The following is a 20,060-nucleotide window of genomic DNA, read 5'->3' on the forward strand; positions in this document are numbered from 1 at the left end:
ACTGCACCGTTGCCAACCATTTCAGGGCATTCTGGGATTAAGGTGTCAATAATGTGAACAGGTACAACCAACATACCAAGTACCAGTTTTAATATACATAGTCTGGATCCACTATAGCTCAGTCAGTTTAAGGTGAGCTTTCACACTCCATCACTTTTTTTTTTTTTTTTTTTTTTTTTTTAGCAACTGCAATAATTGTCATGCTAGAGGTATGAATATTTCAACATCGGACAATCAAATTACACATGCACTTGGTTTTTCCTAGCTTTGTAGTTGACATTTTGTCTTGAAATGTAATTATTTATATTCAGTTGACATTTATATTACATATTTATGATGCAATATACTACTACTAATATTCCCAACACATCTACAAACAAAACTGTTTTCCATTCTTCCCAACAACAAAAAATGAGCAATAGGATGTTGCTTCTCATGTTGCCTAAGCAGCCTAACTGCCAACAAAAATTACCAACATGTTAGGAGAAATTTGCCCTGTGTGATGCCACTTCCACGGAAAGAGTAGAAGGAGCAAACAAATTGAATGAAATGAAAGTAAATGATTGGAGGATGTATGTGGCCTTGAGTGGTAAGTTGCTAAAGAAGGTACACTGTTTGAAGTATCAAGAGTTGTGTTGCTGTGGGTGAAGGAGAAATGTAGAAAGTTAAATTCATTGAGATCATTGATAACATGCTTTATCATGTAACAAAGGGTGTTGGCTCACTCAAAAAGTTTTAGACATAAGTGGATTGTTTTATTTTTGGTTCTCCAAATTCAACATAGGTGAATCTCTTGATATAATGGTGTTTGTTTTCTGCTGGGTATTTTGAATAATGATGATCATCTTGCTAGAAAATGTGTTATCTTTATCCTTTTATTACAAGATAAGCTTTTCCACTATCTAATACAAACCAGAAGAAAGATGATTTGTAAATAAACTGCATTTTTGTCTTTTTCTTCCTCATGTTGTCTGTTTAAGTGGCATAATAGCAAAAATAATACTTGCAATCTATACTAATTACAGTGAGAGATGGAGCCAATCTACTAGCTCCAAACACTGTGCTAGAATATTAGACAAGATACAGGAATAAGATTGTGACCAGAAAAGAGCAACATTTGCAGGGAAGTATCAGTCTAGCAGGGATTTAAAAGAGCCAACACAGGATGGGGCAGAGGTTTGATGGCATGACCGGCGACTCTGCCTTAACAGACGAAGCTACCTTTCACCTTGACACTGAGGTAAGTAGCTACTACTGTACAATATATCAATACCATGCAACGTCACAGCAACAATGGCAAGCTCACTGTGAAAAGGTAAGGCACAATGCAGTGTAGACTATCAGGGTGTGTCCTTTCCATATGACAGCGACTCCATCCATTATTTACTTATTGGTTAGGTTTAGAACAGACCACTTTATGGTAAGGAATATATTCCATCCAAAAGAGTTCTGGTAATTTTCCTAATTTGTTTCCTTCAGCAATGATTTTCATTTATTTTTTATTTTTTATTTATTTATTTTTTTTTTTTTTCTCAGAAAGCAAGAGTTTGTTTTTAAACGTAATAATGCAATGGTATATACAACAGTACTCTAGTCACATTAAAATAAGAACAATCAAGAAATTAACCGTGTGAGACATTTGGAAAAGTGAACACATTTTTCTTCTACGCTGTTGTTTTTGTTGTACTTAAGAAAGAAAATGATAAAAAGTCGTGTCTTGAATAAGAAAAAAAAACATTTTTGGAATTTTTATGGTTGTCACTTTAAAGTCCTTCCCACCGTACTAAAGTCATAAATATGTAGTTGTAAAATTCCTAAAAGGCGCGTCGCGCCAGGCTATAAAGGCAGGACTAATATGATGGCCAGCTGATGAGTGCTGATACATTGTTGGAATGAATGTTGGTACAGCCTACGGTAGCTCACTCGCACGGGAAGCACACTACTACAGGTTCGGAAGATGAATGACTAAGCTATTTCTCTATTGTTTTTGTTGGTATAGTTATTGTTGTTTCTGCCATAGGTAATAATGTTAATTTTATTGTTACTGTTGTTACAGCTGTTAGTGATGGTACTAATGCCGCCTCCTGTGTAACGTGTTACTGCTACTAGTGGCACTCAGGCTGGCCATAGTGGTGGTGGTGCCGTAATTGGTGATAGAAATGTTATTTATGTTGCTGTTGGAGTTACTGATATGTATAATTGTTCGTAACTGTTCTGTTGTTTTTCCTGTTCTTCCTCTTCTTTTTTTTTTTTTTTTTTTTTTTTCTTCAGCATATCATTTATTGAGACATTTTACACACACACACACACACACACACACACACACACACACCGTCACAACAATAAAGATATACTGGCATTAAACTTGCCGAACAGCAATAGATTACTGGGTTGCATTAGTAGAGGAAATGTGCGTACAAACAATTAATATTCAACATTCTAACGGTAAAATATTCTAATCTAGTATTAAAGGACAGAACAACTACCAATCCTACAAAAAATCATTGACAGTGGGACCAGAGTGAGGACACACACACTAGACATGAACATAGGCCAAGAATAGTATCTTTTTTTTATTTTTTATGATACCATTCATTTCAACGCCTTGAACAGACAGCTCTCTCTCTCTCTCTCTCTCTCTCTCTCTCTCTCTCTCTCTCTCTAACGCTATGAATGCTCCTTATGACGGAAAATTGTTTTAAAGGGCCTCTCATAAACACACACACACACATGTAGTTTAAACCGCTTGCCTCTGGACCTTTAAATCATCTATAAAACAATAAACGCCAGAGCGGCCGCCAAGTCAACGGCCAGCCAGACTAGGCACCGCTGCTGCTCGTCATAATGGAGCCATAATCTTATGCCTTTATGGCGGATGTAAAAATATTTCATGGAAAGAGAGAGAGAGAGAGAAATTACAAAAGCACAATATTCTCTCTCGTCTTTCATCATTCACGTCTGCAGTTGTACACGATGACGTGCTATGTACAAAAACATCACAGTAGCCTTATATTCCACGGATTACATAATTATGCCAGTATTAACATTTGCTGTACAACCCTGTAAGACTGTAGGTCTGTGGGCTTTGAGACTGTGGGGCTGTGGACTGTGAGATTGTTGGGCTGTAGGCTGCAAGATTGTGGGCCGTGAGACTTTGGGGCTGTGAGGCTGTGACAGTGGGGTTCTGAGGCTCTGAGACTGTGGGGCTGTGAGCCTGTGGGGCTGTGGGCTGTGAGACTGTAGTGCTGCGGGGTGTGAGATTGCGGGCCTGTGGATTGTGAGACTGTGGGGGCTGTTGGGCTCTGAAACTCTGGGGCTTTAGGGCTGTGTGATTGTGGCTGTGAGACTTTGAGATTGTGGGACTGTGGGAATGTGAGGTTGCGGAGGTGTTAGTCTGTGGGATTGTAAGATTTTGGGGGTTTTAGGCTGTGGAAATGTGGGGTTGAGGGTCTGTGGAGGTGTAGGGCTGTGGGAATGTGTGACTGTGATACTGTGGGATTGTGAATTTGTTGGGCTGTGGGGCTGTGGCTCTGATGGTATGGGTCTCTGGAGGTGTGGCTGTAGTGCTGTGGGATGTGGGGCTGTGAGGGTGTGGATGATGGACTCGTGCTGTGTCGTGTTGTTGTGATGGTGGACACAGATATTGATACAGGATACTGGAAGGTGAATGGCAGTCCAGGGCTATTGCAATAAATTCCAGACTTGCGGATCACTGCAGGATCAATGGATGGGCGTTCATCGATAACTGGGACCTCTTTTACTTCAAAGACACCTTTTATGCCAGGGATGGAGTGCATTTATCACGCCAAGGTGTTCCTGTTTTGTCTGGAATACTTGAAGGCGAGTTAAATGCACTCCGGCGCTCTTTTCGGTAGTCAGGAGGGAGAATGGACTTCGGTGATCCATAAGGATGAAAGAATAGTCAAATCTAGAAAAGTGACCAACTTAGTAAACATGAAAAATAGTTTAAATATGTATTACACGAACTGTAGGAGTATTTTAAATAAAATGGATTTGCTGAGAAGAGCAGCTAGTGTTGAAAATTTTGATATAATTGCATTAACAGAAACTTGGTTAGATATGTCAGGGAAGGTATTTGATCAGGATGGTTATAGACGTCAAGGACACAGCAGAATTAAGGCAGATATGGGTAGATATTAAGGACGGGTCTCAGTCAGTAGTAATAGGGTTAGTGTACAGGCCACCTAATGCTTCAGACCAAATAAACTCTTCCCTATGGGAGGAAATAAATAGAGCAGCCAGGTACAGTAATGTATATGTGGTAGGGGGATTTTAACTATAGGAATGTTGATTGGAGCTTGATGATAAGTAACAGGGAAACAGAAGAGTTTCTTAGGGTCATTCAGGATAATTTTTTTAGAGCAAGTCATTTTAGAACCCACACGGGGAAATGATATTCTAGATTTAATTCTGACAAACAGGGAGGAGGCAGTTACGCAAGGGGAGGTTGGTGGCCAGCTAGGTAGCAGTGATCACAAAGAAATACGGTATACATTGAAATGGCATGAAACTTCTAGAAAAAAAGAACAATAGGAAAGTACCTGACTTCAGGAAGGCTAATTTCGAGGGCTTAAGGGAGTATTTACAAGGAGTCGCTTGGCAAGGGGAAGGCAGAGATAGTCAGGTAGAGGGAAGGCAGGTGCAGAGAAGGAGGGGGTGAAGTGCGAAGTCGAAGCGGGACAGAGATAATGAGGCGGTGGGGAAGCTGGATTAGAACATGGGAGAAATCCTGGTCAGCTGAGAGTTGGTGAGATTTTTACCGACTTTCTAGATAAAATACATGAGGTCAGATAGCTAACATTCCATATATAACAATAAAATCACAAAGCAACGACCCTAAGTGGATGACAGACAGATGAAAGCGATGCATAGGGCAAAAAGGTATATATATATATATATATATATATATATATATATATATATATATATATATATATATATATATATATATATATATATATATATATTTATTTATATAAGAGGCTAAAGGCAGGGGATGAGGCTTTAATATATATATATATATATATATATATATATATATATATATATATATATATATATATATATATATATATATATATATATATATATATATATATAAGAGGCTAAAGGCAGTGGATGGGGCTTTAAGGCCACTATACCATGAATTAGTAAGAACAGTTAAGAGGTTAACGAGGAAGGCTAAAAGTGAATATGAGTTGAGGGTAGCCAGCCATGCAAAGACGGACCCCAAGGGATTTTTTCAGTTATACAAAACGAAACGCAGAGAAGAATTATGTCCCTTAAGGACAGCAAATGGGGAGATGGTTAGTTCTGCGAAAGATATTAGTAGGATTATGAACGAGTATTTTGTAACTGTCTTCACCCATGAGAACACACAGGAAATCCCAGATAGCGAACAGATATTTAGGGAAGAGGATAGTGAAAACCTGACGGATGTTCATATAACTGAGGTGATGGTAGAAAAGGAGATAGATAAACTAAAGAAATTCAAGTCACCAGGACCTAATGAAGTACATCCAAGGATTCTAAAGGAATCTAAAGGAATGCAAGGAAGTCGTCAGCGAGCCTTTGCCCTTTAAGCGGCACTTTTTAGGATGTCACTGGAGTCAGGTGAAGTACCGATAATATGGAGGGAAGCTAATGTGGTTCCCATATTTAAGAGGGGAGATAAAGCCCTAACGTCTAAATACAAGCCTCTGTCAGCTTAACTTCAATTGTGGGTAAACTAATGGAATTAATAATAGCGAAAACATTAGGGAACACCTAGACGAACACGGCTTGATAAATCAAACACAGCATGGATTTACGAAGGGAAAGTCGTGTCTTACTAATTTGTTGAGTTTTTATAGTAAGGTTTATGAGGCGGCAAATAAGGGTGATAATTATGACATTCTATACTTATATTTCAGTAAAGCCTGTGACAAGGTACCTCACCAGAGGCTCTTAAAAAAGGTTAAAGCACACGGCATAGAGGGCAGAATATTAGGCTGGACAGAAGCTATAGTAATTAATGTATCTAATTCCAAGTGAGGAGAAGTAGTTATTGGAGTGCCAAAGGGCTCAGTATTAGGCCATTATATATATATATATATATATATATATATATATATATATATATATATATATATATATATATATATATATATATATATATATATATATATATCAACGTCTTGAATAGTGGAATTAATAGTGACATTAGTAAATTTACAGACGACACAAAGATAAGTAGATGAATTAGGTCTGATTTGGATGCCATGGCCTTGCAGGCAGACTTGAATAGGATGAAAGAATGGTCAGATAGATGGCAAATGCAGTTCAATATTAACAAGTGCAGGGTATTGAGCGTAGGTAGAGATAATCCAAGCAATAGGTACACGATAGGTAACATGGCACTAGGAAGTTCCAAGTATGAGAAAGATTTAGGAGTCATAGTTAGTTCTGATCTCGGTACAAGGAAGCAATGTATTGAGGCCAGGAATAAGGAGAATAGAGTATTGGGACTCATTTTTAAAAGTGTTAAAAGCAGGAGTCCTGAAGTAATACTGAAATTATAGTTGGCGCTGGTCAGGTCACATCTTGACTATCCGGTACAATTCTGGCCCGCCACATTTTAGGAAGGATATAGCTCTGTTGGAGTCACTGCAAAGGAGGATGACTAAAAAGATACAGGGAATGAGGTATATTGCCTGTGAAGAGAGACTGAAAAAACTAAATCTGCATTCCTTAAAGAGACTTATGTTAAGAGGAGACCTGATAGAAATATTTAAGTGGTATAAAGGTTTTAACAAAGGGGACGTGAATGTAGTTCTTAGGATCAGTAGCCGGAACAGTTCCAGAAATAAAGGGTTTAAACTTGAAAAATCTAGGTTTAGGAAAGAAATGGGAAGAAACTGGTTTTCAAACAGAATGGTAGATGAATGAAACACTCTCAGTGGTCATGTAGTGAGACCTGAGTCAATAGGGTTAGATAAGTTCATGGATGGGGATAACAGATGGGATTAGGAAGCTTAAACACACAGGCACTGCCTCGGATAGGCCTGGCGGCCTCTTTCAGTTTCCCTTTTTTCTTATGTTCTTATGTTCTAAACCAATGCAGACTATAGACACTCAATAAACATGTTCAAATTACGAAAAATATACAAGAAAATAGTAGTGGTAACCGGACAAGAGTTGTGAATTAATAACTTATGAAGAGTTATTTCCCAGTTATTTTCCTCCTTTTAGATTTTTTTGTTTTTTCTCTTTCTACTTTCCTCTTAACAGGGCCTGGCAACCAGCGGGATTTTTTTTTTCCAACACTGTTTTCCCTTGGCCAGTGCCCTTGTAATGTAAAAAAAAAAAAAAAAAAAAAGTCACTAATGAGAAGCGTATTACCAGTGCATTCTGTTTTTGCGTCATATGGACCAGAAACCCGTTCTAGGAAAGTTGCAGATAGATCAAGCAATCGAGATAATAAAGAAGAAATATATATATATATATATATATATATATATATATATATATATATATATATATATATATATATATATATATATATGAAGAGAATAAAATGGATTAAGAAACAGACCAATGTTAAAGATACATAAAGGCAAGGGCAAGTTAAGTTAAGCACCGACCAGCAAACACACGAACAAGCATTGGGAGTGACGTGCTGCAGTGGCATAATAAGCTCTAGGTAACGATAATGAATAAAACAGAAAACAGATTTCGATTTTAATAGAACAATATTATAAACTAGAAGAAAAGTAGAGGTTAAAGGTGAATATGGTGGAAAGCAGTACTACTCAGCAGAAATGTGTGGCGTATTTAATTACGTACATAAAAGGAAATCAACTCAACTCAAGGAAATTAGAGACTCCATAAGGATTAATTATTACTGTAGCGACAGCTAATCCCTGAGTGTTCATTTGCTCGTTCGCAGAGAGCAACACCGTCGACTCTCATCCGAAACATGTAAACAAAGCGCGCCTCTATCGCTATGGCACGCGAATACGCTTTGCACTTCTACCTTAGTGTCACACATATGTGTTTATAGGATGAAATTACTGGAGTTGGTCGGTGCCAGTCATTGTTGGTTGCTCGAGAGAGAAAACCAGCGTCCTCTGTGTACCTTTAGCGGCAAGAGAATGCATAGCTACACACCATGGAATTGATTAAGCTATAGGTACATTTATTAGCCAGAGGTGTCAGAAGGTATGTACTGTACGTACATGTCTCTTTTCAAGATATTTTCGTTATTAACTGAAAACACAGTGAAACTTGAAATAGGCGACAGCTGAGCTAACGCCACACCAGTCAACCTTTGCTTAACTCAGTCGTGAAGATTAGAGATCTTTCAAGCACCTTGAATGGGCCATTTATACTCGCCTCTGTGGCCCGAGTGACATACTCGTACACCACACAAAACGTGTGAGATAACCAAAGCCTTGCTCATGTAAGAGTTGGTCATTAAGACTTACTGAGTGAATGCTCCCCCGCAGGACCGCAGTGTATCACCCAGCAGGAGATTGACTGTGATTCAGTGGCTGACATAAGCCTCAGTTTAAGTTTATATTGTGATCTCGCTGATGGGAATGTTCTCGGGTTGGAGAGTGAAATGATCGTTGAATGTTTGGGCTTATGACACAGAGGCTGATTACAGGCAAGAGTGGGACATGGCAGCGGATGGAGGGGAGGGACAGCACAGGGGCGGGTAGGGCTTAGTATGGGGCGTTTTTAAAGTAGGGTTTTCCGTGGTAGAGGCGCCTGTCGACCCTCCACCACACGTCAACAACACACGGTGGAAAACAGCTGAGCGTGCCACAAGGAAAAACGTCCTTTTAACGCGCAACCCAAGGCTGGTATTGGCGTGCTGGTGGCGTTATTGTGTCACAGCATGTTAAACCCAGGCATGCAGACCGATCTGGGAGGCAAACTCTCTCTCTCTCTCTCTCTCTCTCTCTCTCTCTCTCTCTCTCTCTCTCTCTCTCTCTCTCTCTCTCTCTACTAGTAATGAGGATATGGACGGAACACATTAATTTCAAGGCAACTACTGGACATAGGAGGAAGTAATAGCTCTCTCTACCTTGGGAAGCACTGCCGGGGGTGACCAAAGATGTCTCTTCCCAGGAACTAACGCAGACACCACTGAGTAGTAGGATCATTAAAATGCCCACGTCTGTCTCTGCGTTCTGCTTCAATAGCTGCCATGTTGCTCTAACCATATGTTGTATTTGAACAGCTTTGGGTGTTTAGGCTGCATTTTCTCCTCTGAAAACTACTTGTCACATGTTCTCGTGTGTGTGCGTGTGTGTGTGTGTGTGTTGGAGCTGACCCAGCGTGGCTTTCTTTCCAAGGCTACTTCATTTAAAGACCTCTCCTCACTGTGCCTCACCAGACACTCACGCTCCTATAGGTCATTGCTCTCTCTCTCTCTCTCTCTCTCTCTCTCTCTCTCTCTCTCTCTCTCTGCCCTTACATCGTGGCATCCTTGCATCAGAACATAAAGTAGATGCAAAAGGCTGGCTGTGTACACAAGGCAGCTTTTCTTTATGGAATATTTCTTTATCATCATCATCATCATCATCACTATCATCGTTTATATAGTAATCTACCCTCTTCCAAAAATTTTTTTTTTCTATATTCAGTCTTACTATTTCGCGGAGAAACGTCAAACTCAGACCCTTGTTTATGTATTTTCGATTTCAACTTTCCTTATGTCCGTTACAGGCCCCAGCTCTCCAGTGGCCCTTCCTCCCTATCCCCAGGCCCCCTTGCCCGCGTTGTAAGTCTTTCCCGTGAGTCTCTTTGCTAAGCTGTTTTGCTGGAGACTTTTGGAGACGTGAGAGTAAACACAACTGATCCGATTATGGGGAGCCCCGATTCTCCCGGTCTGTTGCCTCTATATATATGGCCCGTCCAGAAGGAGCAGCCGCTAGCCTCTCTTCCACGGATCACGCCAAGCCCAATGCCCCTCAACTTGACTGTAGCCCCAGTAGCTAGCCATAATCTGACGAAGGTCGGAAAGATGTATTTCGCACGCTGGTGGTGGCCAGTTAGGGAATGAGGTGAGACTACTAGTAGGCGACAGCGTTCAGACTCCTTCAGGTGCATGTTATTTGTAGAGAGAGAGAGAGAGAGAGAGAGAGAGAGAGAGAGTGGGTGGAAGGAGAGGGCAAGAATAACATGAGGGTCAAAACAACACTCGTGCCATGAGGAAGTATGATGAGACGCCCACCGATTTGTACATTACATCTCTACCTGCGGGTCTCTCTCTCTCTCTCTCTCTCTCTCTCTCTCTCTCTCTCTCTCTCTCTCTCTCTCTCTCTCCCCTGAAGATTAATGGGCTTTGACCCGTCGTCACCACTGCCCGGCCGACCTCTGCCTCTGATTAGCTTAGGCATTTAATTTCAAGGCTAAAAGCCACGTGGTGAATGTAGTAAACAGTCTCTTCTTCTTCTTCTTCGTCGTCTTCTTCTTCTTCTTCTTCTTCTTCTTCTTCTTTTTCTTCTTCTTCTTCTTCTTCTTCTTCTTCTTCTTCTTCTTCTTCTTCTTCTTCTTCTTCTTCTTCTTCTTCTTCTTCTTCTTCTTCCTCCTCCTCCTCCTTGGCGCACTCTTATATCAGTACACGATCCACCAGTGAAGGGAACAATCCAAAGACCATTATCACATCCATCACTTGAAGCAATCTGAATCCATCTACATTCTGAAGGAAAGGACATTACCTCACTTCCCCCCTCGGCCACCACTCTCTTCCCTCCTCTCTCCTCCTCTTCCTCCTCCTTGTCCCTGCACACCTTCGTTTTCGACCTTGAGGAGCCAACCGTCGGGGCCTGAGTGACGTTTTAAAGGCAGTGAAAGTTGTGCTTGTGGCTGGTGGCGGAGGGAAAGCTATTTGTTTCCGGGGAAGCACACACACTTTCTCCTGTCCCTTGCGATTGTTGGATCACCTTGTTACTTTCTATTTTGTTCCTCTCTCTCTCTCTCTCTCTCTCTCTCTCTCTCTCTCTCTCTCTCTCTCTTGTTTTCTTTTGTTGTTATTTGGCTTGGGCCCTTGTTGTTGATGGCAGTGTGTGTATGTGTGTGTGTGTGTGTGTGTGTGTGTGTGTGTGTGTGTGTGTGTGTGTGTGTGTGTGTGTTTTCTTGTTTGTTTTCTTGTTTTCTATCAATTTCCATTACGCAACCACGTCTTTACTTCTTATATTCTCTCTCTCTCTCTCTCTCTCTCTCTCTCTCTCTCTCTCTCTCTCTCTCTCTCTCTCTCTCTCTCTCTCTCTCTCTCTCCTCCTCCTCCTCCTCCTCTCTTCTTCTCTCTTTCTTCTTCTTCTTCTTCTTCTTCTTCTTCTTCCCTGTTGTTCGTGATTTTCTTCTCTTGTCTCGCAACTCAAACAAACACGCGTTGTGGTCTCCTGTCCTTTTAAATCTCTCTCTCTCTCTCTCTCTCTCTCTCTCTCTCTCTCTCTCTCTCTCTCTCTCTCTCTCTCTCGCGCTCTCTCTCTCTCTGTTATTTAATCCTTTCAGTACCGGGGCACATTTTTATCTTGAGTTTTGGTATGAACAGACGATTTCATTTACATTAGGAGGGGTCTATAGAGGTCAGAAGATTAATATCCAGGAGTCCTCACTATTTTAATCCCCATACAAGTTTCAGAAGCTTTATGAAATCACTAAAGTATAAGCAGAATGAATAAGAAAAAAAGCCGTAGTACTGAAAGGATTAAGGTTATATGTGTGTGAGAGGAGACTGGTAGTGGTGGGACAATCTTCTACTACTACTACTACTACTACTACTACTACTACTACTACTACTTTATGTGGACATATCTTCTCCCGGGCAGTTTCTCCTCAGACCAGACATCAGACATCACCTCTTCTTTATTTACTTAGTCATCAACCTAACAACATTGTAACCCATTTTGACCTGAGGTAATTTCTTAGCTTGAGTTAGTAATTGGTTCTCATGACAGAAAAAGGAGGGGAGGAAAGAACAAGGAAAACATACATCCGTGTTTCCTATACCACACGCACACTCAAACATACACGCAGGACGGGTGGGAGCGAACGAGGCTTTAACAGATCCTTATTGTCATTCTGGGACCCAAATATTGATTACTAACCGAACACCTCCGCTCACCACCACACATTTTCTTTTAAAGGCCCGCTGGTTCCTCCCCCATCCCCCCATCAACCCTCCCTGCTGCCTTTGCCCTCATCGGCCCAAAATATTGATCAGTAACGTGTATGTCTCGCCTGCTTGCCTTTGCCTCATCATCCCTGCCCTGCATCCCTCACGCCCTCACTGGCACGTATTCAGAAATGCTTTACTCTCTCTCTCTCTCTCTCTCTCTCTCTCTCTCTCTCTCTCTCTCTCTCTCTGACTACGATTATTTTCAAAGCCCACAAAGTTAATAATATACAGGTCCTGTTAATCCGGTACTAAAACCACAAATATCTTAACAATCCGTGTAACCACGACTCGTACTTCTAGCTTTTGAAGATAATGTTGGTCCAGCACATAACATTTTCAAAACGTGATTCTCAGTTCTCTCTCTCTCTCTCTCTCTCTCTCTCTCTCTCTCTCTCTCTCTCTCTCTCTCTCTCTCTCTCTCTCTCTCTTCAATGCTCAAGTGTGTAGATCTATTTAGTTTGTATATTATGTTTTACCTGTCCATTAATTGTCACGCGATTCAATGAAGGCTGTAGTCCAGCCTTCAAAACACTAAACTATCACAATTATCATAGTACTATTTACATTCATTAGTTTCACTCCCCACCCGACCCGCTGATGTATTTCACTTGTCCGTTGTTCTGTTTTGAGAGATTGTGTTTCTGCAGATTCTCTCTCTCTCTCTCTCTCTCTCTCTCTCTCTCTCTCTCTCTCTCTCTCTCTCTCTCTCTCTCTGTATTTTGGTCTGTGTGTGTGTGTGTGTGTGTGTGTGTGTGTGTGTGTGTGTGTGTGTGTGTGTGTGTGTGTGAGACCTGAGTCCCGCAGGAGCAGCTGTTTAGAGACCGGTGGGCGCCTCTTCATACTTCCTCTTAGAATGCTTGTGTGTTGTTTTGACCGTCGTGTTGTGTTGTTATCTCTCTCTCTCTCTCTCTCTCTCTCTCTCTCTCTCTCTCTCTCTCTCTCTCTCTCACCCATTCACTGCTAACGACAATATCAAGCCTTTTTTTTTTTATTCTCAAATTTTAACAACCGGATACGATTTTTACATAACATCTATTATGACAACAACGCCAGCTTGTGTGGCGCATTGACGCATTGACAACACTGCTTCATATCCTCCGTTGACCTGGGGAAATGGGAGTGTAGGAACGGGGGAGGGTGAGGGGAGGGGAGCAGTGGAAGGTCAATCGATTTTCCCCTCCTCCCCCGCTGCCAGCTGCCCCGCCGCGTAACAGGATATGGTAATGCTGCCCCGGTTGATCTCATTGACGAGTACAACAGTTCCCCCTCCTCCCCCTCTCCCTTCCTTCGCTCCCTCTACCGTTTTCACCTTTATCTCTTTATTGTATCTGGCTCTCTTGTCTACATGAACATACTGTATCTATCCCTCTTTTTTGTCTGTTCGTCTGTCTGTCTGTCTGTCTGTCTGTCTTTCTTTCTCAGACTGTGTCTATTGCCTAACGTATGTACTGTACATCTACGTATACTGATCTGGACGTGTTTATATATATATATATATATATATATATATATATATATATATATATATATATATATATATATATATATATTTATTCATTATCTCTCTCTCTCTCTCTCTCTCTCTCTCTCTCTCTCTCTCTCTCTCTCTCTCTCTCTCTCTCTCTCTCTCTCTCTCTCTCTCTCTCTGTGTGTGTGTGTGTGTGTGTGTGTGTGTGGCTAGATGAAAAAATATATGAAAAAGACAAACACTGGTGAGTTTCCATAGACTGTCTCTGCATGGGAGTGACGTTGTTTTTGTCTGTGTTACTACGTATGTTCATTTGTCTATTTTGTATCTTTGTATTTGCAGTTATATATTCCTGAGTCAAACCGGTAATGGCCTGCCTTATTATACTAGATTTTTCCCCATTTGTTTATCTATTTATATTATATTTTCATCCCCTTCTGTCTACAGTATTTATTTTCATTCTTTGCAAACTACTTCCTCGATTGCTCTATTTGGGAAACTATAATTCTACACATATGAGTATAAATTTTCATTTGTTTGTGAGTTAAGCCCTGTGGCCTCTCAATGGTGTGTGTGTATGTGTGTGTGTGTGTGTGTGTACCAACTACGTATCACTTCTGTGGTGTAACATTTCAGCCATCTGTTCCCCGTGCAGCCTCCTTCCCTCCCTTCTTGACGATCTCCTTCCGTCCCCTCGTCACCCTCCCTCCTCCTCCTCCTCCTCCTCCTCCTCCATCTTATACCCGCCACCCCTTCTGCTGCTGTTGCTTCTCTCCAGTCCGTCCCCCATGGATCAAACCAAACCACAGACTCTCAGGAATATCAAACATTGCATCGAATAAATGGTGTTCATGACGATACTGAACCAAATCGCTAAAACAAGAACGAGTAACAATAGATCATCAAAGTAATGGATATTTCATACGTGTACTGATTCAATATGGAAATTATGTTAGTAGTAGATTAATGCGAATAGATTGTGAAAAACTATTAAGTGCAGACAAGTTAACGAAAAAAAAAAAAACAGGAAACGAATGAAAATGTACTTCAAGCCCATTTCCGTTTGGACGCAGGAGGCTGCTGGACTGTGTACAGTAGTGCGTACTGGAGAGAGAGAGAGAGAGAGAGAGAGAGAGAGATAGGTGAATATCAGATATGTATAATAAAGACAAATAGATGGGCTTGGGGAATCTCTCTCTCTCTCTCTCAGGGTGGTGCCGTTTGCCATGGGGCGAAGCGAGTCTGGCGGGGCGTGGTGGGGGGAGAGGTATGCATGTGTGTGTGTGTGTGGACGCGCTCATACATGTGTGCAGCGTTAAGGACTCGTGATGCAATGCGTGGTCATACCTGACAAAGGACAGAGTACTGGGGATGTCAGCAGTCGCCAGTCAGTCAGTGGGCCACGAGAGGGAGGGATGGAGCCGCGCTGACCACGTGTCAGGCGGTGAGGCGACGCGAGGCGAGGCGCGAGTAGCGAGGGGGGAGGAGAGCAAATCATGGAACAGGAGAGAAAATACAGGACACCGTTGATATATGGTCTAAGGCTTTACGCTAATACTCTGCCCCGTGAAACGATCAATTGACTGACGGACTGATTGAAGTTTTAGTACGTAAACAACGAAGTCATGTGGCTCGTAAAAAAAAAAATCAAATGAAATAATGACAAATAATAAAAAAAAAAATGATGTAGTTTGGTAGGAATGTCCGGAAGTTTCACTGAAAGGATAGTAACGGACAATGATTATTACACGAATGCGGAATTACGTACTTATATAAATATAGAACTGCTCAACCACTCTCTCTCTCTCTCTCTCTCTCTCTCTCTCTCTCTCTCTCTCTCTCTCTCTCTCTCTCTCTCTCTCTCTCTCTCTCTCTCAGTCGTTCACTCATTCTCTTGTTTGCCTATCAACGGTCATGAGCACACAAGCGTCACCTCACTTCGCCTGAACATCGCTGTGGAGATAAACATTACACTCCTGCCTCAGTCAAATTATATTTTGAAAGAGAAAAAGTTGGGAGGAGGAAGAGGAGATTTGTTCACACCTTCCTTGTCACCACCAATAGAACCACGACACTACATTACTATTCACGCAAAACATATATATCCGTTTTTCCAAGCATTAGTATCACTTATATACTACTACTACTACTACTACTACTACTACTACAATCTCTCTCTCTCTCTCTCTCTCTCTCTCTCTCTCTCTCTCTCTCTCTCTCTCTCTCTTGTTGAATAAAACAGTTTAAAGAGAATATAAAGGACTGTTGATGCTTGAAATCCGTTGTTTAGTCTCTCGTAGACTACCACCATCACCACCAGCAATAACAGTTCCCTTCCACACGTCTGCGCACCGTCTCCCCAAGTTCCGCCCCTCCCCGCACTTCCGTAACCTTGAGGGCAACAGCAGGACCCTTTTTCCGCCACGAGACGTCTGCACGCCCCGGGGCCATCACCTTTGTATGCTCTCCCACGATTGCTCCTCCCTCCACTCCTTCCAACCCAACCTGTTGATACCTGAAAGTTTTTGAACGTGAAGGTAGTGTGTGTGTGTGTGTGTGTGTGTGTAATTCACCTCGGTCGCTTCCTGGTCACCCAGACAGTCTTCCCCATTACAGAGCGAGCTCAGAGCTCATAGATCGATCTTCGGGTAGGACTGAGACCACATCACACACTCCACACACCGGGAAAGTCGGGCCACAACCCCTCGAGTTACATCCTTTACCTATTTACTGCTAGGTGAACAGGATCTACACATTAAGAGACTTGCCCATTTGCCTTGCCGCTCACCGAGACTCGAACCCGGGCCTCTCGATTGTGAGTCGTGCGTGCTAACCATTACACTGCGCGGTGTGTGTGTGTGTGTGTGTGTGTGTGTTTCACTGTTTGATCTGCTGCAGTCTCTGACGAGACAGCCAGACGTTACCCTACGGAACGAGCTCAGAGCTCATTATTTCCGATCTTCGGATAGGCCTGAGACCAGGCACACACCACACACCGGGACTTGTAACAAGGTCACAACTCCTCGATTTACATCCCATACCTACTCACTGCTAGGTGAACAGGGGCTACACGTGAAAGGAGACACACCCAAATATCTCCACCCGGCCCGGGAATCGAACCACGGTCCTCTGGCTTGTGAAGCCAGCGCTCTAACCACTGAACTACCGTGTGTGTGTGTGTTGAGAAAGAGAGAGAGAGGATGGAGAGGGATACGTAACGGCTCACAGCAGGTGCAGAAAAGATTTGTAGCTGTGTGAGTGTGTGTGTGTGTAATTCACCTCGGTCGTCTGCTGGTCACCCAACCAGTCTTCTCCATTACGGAGCGAGCTCAGAGCTCATTGACCGATCTTCGGGTAGGACTAAGACCACAACACACTCCACACACCGGGAAAGCGAGGCCACAACCCCTCGAATTACATCCCGTACTTACTTACTGCTAGGTGAACAGGGGCCACACATTAAGAGGCTTGCCCATTGGCCTCGCTGCTTACCGGGACTCGAACCCGGCTTTCTCGATTGTGAGTCGAGCGTGCTAACCACTACACTACGCGGTGTGTGTGTGTGTGTGTGTTTGTGAGTGTGTGTGTGTGTGTCAATAAACTTATCTATCTATTTATCTATGTGTGCGTTTGTCTGTCCGTTTCAGTTTAGAAAAATACCAAAGCAGTGAAAAAAATTAAATAAATAAATAGATAAATAAATCGAGAAAATGATTAAGAAAACAGATCGAAATTAAGAAAATTAATAAATAAATGAAATTAATAAATGGAAGATACATTAAAGGATGAAACACACACACACACACACACACACACACACACACACACACACATCTGAGATAGGAGCGGATGTCTCAGAAGGGCTCCGGATGTCCCTCACACCTGCCTCGCTGGGTTATCTGTGTGAAGGTGAGGCGTGGTGAGGGTCCGGCAGGAGGGAAAAGGGTTAAGGTGCTTATGGGTTGGTGATGATAGTGGTAGTGGTGATGGTGGTGGTGATGATGAGGGATTTCAGACAGCAGTAAACATTTATCCCTCACGTGCTCAATGTCCTCAAATGTTTTATGTTCTCACAACAACAGAAATAATTAGTGGAGTTGTCAATGTAGATGCTTTCACTAACAGTTCAATTGATACTGCAGTATTGAACTTAACTATCACAACTTATTTTTTTATTTATTGATTTCATTTTCAACATGCACTGTTAATGTTTTTTTCATCTACTATTATATATTTTTTTTATACGCGATTTGTTAAGTCATGTATAGCACCTGCCCTACTGTGTAAACTAACCACCACCATCAACACCACCACCACCAACAACAATATCATCATCATGACTTGAGAGAGAGAGAGAGAGAGAGAGAGAGAGAGAGAGAGAGAGAGAGAGAGAGAGAGAGAGAGAACTTCCTTTTTTATTTTCTCGCTCTTTTCCTTCTCCGTTCCTCCCATTCCCCTTAAGGCTCAGGTCTCCTCTTCATCTTCCCCCAGCAGCCTTCAAAGACCCATTTCTCTCCCCCATCTTCGCCAAGGTGTTCCATTATCTAGTTACACTTCCCCCTGTTCTTCCCGTTTCCCTTCCGTTATTCAATTACCTCCAGTTCCCAGCATCTATTCTCCTTGTGCACCTGCGTTACTCCTCCACCATTCGTCCCCCTCCGTGCCTCCCTGCCAGACACAGCACCTCACGGCCGCCCCACCTGAAGCCCCCAAACTTTGTAAATACTGGTGGGAAAAGAATGGTTAGGTTCTCCTCCCCTCTGTATGCCTGCCTCGATTCCGCGACAAAAGAAAATGGGAGATCAAATGCCTGCAGTGTTGCCATATCTATGTTTTGGTCTTTCGTTGGTCGGGTCATTGCTGCCTTGTGTCACGTGAAAGGTTTTTTTTAAAGGTAGAGGAAGATGTCTTGTCTGTTTACTTGCCTCTCTGAGTGTATGTTTGTCCGTCTATCTATAATTTTTTTTACTGGATTTATTTGTTAAAAAAATGTAGCTGTTTTTGTTAGTGGTGTTGTTGTTCTTGTTTCTCTTTTTCTTCTTCCTCTTCCTCCTCCTTCTTTCTTTCTTCCTTTGTTTTTTTCTTTTTTTCCCTTCGGCATATAAATTGACTGTTTTTCTCCACGTTCCTTTACAATTTGGAAGATTACATTTCCAACTATTTTTGTTACGAATATTGTATCTACCTATTTACTTACTCACTCACTTACTTTCTTACTTACTTACTTACTTACTTACTTACTTACTTTGCTTACTTTCACTTTTCTCTGTAAGAGTGAAAGTGAATCAGAAGGCCATAAGCCGTCTGATGTGACACTGGCGGAGGGTGATATAGTGTAGGGAGGGACCAGTGGGATATAGAATGGGGCGGTGGAGGTAGAGAGTCTGTAGAGAGTAGCAGGGTAGGTAGTGGAGGAGAGGGAGTGGGCATCATCAGTGTCTTCCCTCATGGTCAAACACACAAATAGGAGACGGCTAATCCACCACTACCACCACCACCACCACTACTACAAAGGATGACAACTTGTGATCAACCACCTGTCCATCTGTCTCTTTCCGTCGCTGTTTATTTTACTCCATTGTTTTTTCATCCCTTCCTTCCTTCCTTCCTTCCTTCCCTCGTTCCTTCCTTCTTTCCTTCTTTATTTTGTTTATTTGTTTCTTTCTTTCTTGTATCCTCACATTTCCCTCACAAACTAATCATCTTTCATCCCGAAAAATATCATACCAATTTAATGCAGTCTAACAATCCTCTATTTACTCACATTCTTTTGAAATAAATAAACAGATAAATTCAATACATTCCATTTCAGTATCTCTCAAGATTTTCCTTCCTTCATCTTATTCACCTCACTTGCTACTCTTTTCGTTCAGTTCACTTCGCCGTGTCTGTCATCCGGTGGGAGTCTTAAGGGCATGGCTGGGATGAGTTACCGCCTGTACTGAGTGGCATTGTGAGGTAATGTTTTGAGGTATACAGACACAAGGAACTGGAAACGGGGTAGTGGGAGAGGGAAGGAGGTGGAGGGAGAGAGGGAGTGGTGTAAGGGGATAACAAGTGACAATTTAGAGGTGATAGGGAGGGGAGGAGGAGGAGGAGGAGGAGGAGGAGGAGGAGAGGAAAGTTTTGACAATAGATTTCCCATCTCTCTCTCTCTCTCTCTCTCTCTCTCTCTCTCTCTCTCTCTCTCTCTCTCTCTCTCTCTCTCTCTCTCTCTCTCTCTCTCTCTCCATATATCTGTCTTTGTTTACTGTCTCTTACCTCTCCTTCCCTCCCTCCCCTTTCCTCTTCCCTCCCTACCTCCCTCCCTGTGTTTGCCTCTCCCTCTCCCTTCCCTCTCTTTGCTCTGGTTACCTCCCTAATAGAGTTTAAATCCTTAGGTTGCTTCTCATTTTACTC

General features: G+C 42.2%; 2 protein-coding genes across 2 annotated transcripts in view; both read right to left on the reverse strand.

Annotated features, from left to right (window-relative positions):
* Nucleotides 1-3,040: 3,040 nt before the first annotated feature.
* On the reverse strand, nucleotides 3,041-3,797 carry LOC123518732 (autophagy-related protein 13-like). The gene is made up of 2 exons (XM_045279734.1): nucleotides 3,492-3,797; nucleotides 3,041-3,394 (listed from the first exon to the last, which is right to left on the reverse strand). Exons 1-2 carry the CDS (start codon nucleotides 3,795-3,797, stop codon nucleotides 3,041-3,043), a joined length of 660 nt encoding a protein of 219 aa, XP_045135669.1.
* A 15,793-nt stretch (nucleotides 3,798-19,590) lies between these two features.
* LOC123518733 (piggyBac transposable element-derived protein 2-like) overlaps nucleotides 19,591-20,060 on the reverse strand; it is a 10,419-nt gene continuing 9,949 nt past the window's right edge. The window contains exon 4 of the mRNA XM_045279735.1: nucleotides 19,591-19,650. Coding sequence (XP_045135670.1) covers nucleotides 19,591-19,650 — 60 coding nt within the window. The remainder of the gene's footprint in view (nucleotides 19,651-20,060) is intronic.

This window comes from Portunus trituberculatus, chromosome 44 (assembly GCF_017591435.1).
Source record: "Portunus trituberculatus isolate SZX2019 chromosome 44, ASM1759143v1, whole genome shotgun sequence".
In the NCBI taxonomy this organism is placed as follows: Eukaryota; Metazoa; Arthropoda; class Malacostraca; order Decapoda; family Portunidae; genus Portunus; species Portunus trituberculatus.

What these genes read in the sequence shown, in the direction of transcription:
- LOC123518732 (XM_045279734.1), bottom strand. Translation starts at nt 3,797, where the DNA reads ATGCACTCCATCCCTGGCATAAAAGGTGTCTTTGAAGTAAAAGAGGTC. An exon ending in AACAAATTCACAATCCCACA is followed by an intron (nt 3,395 to 3,491) that starts GTATCACAGTCA and finishes ACAATCCCACAG; the next exon opens with ACTAACACCTCCGCAACCTC.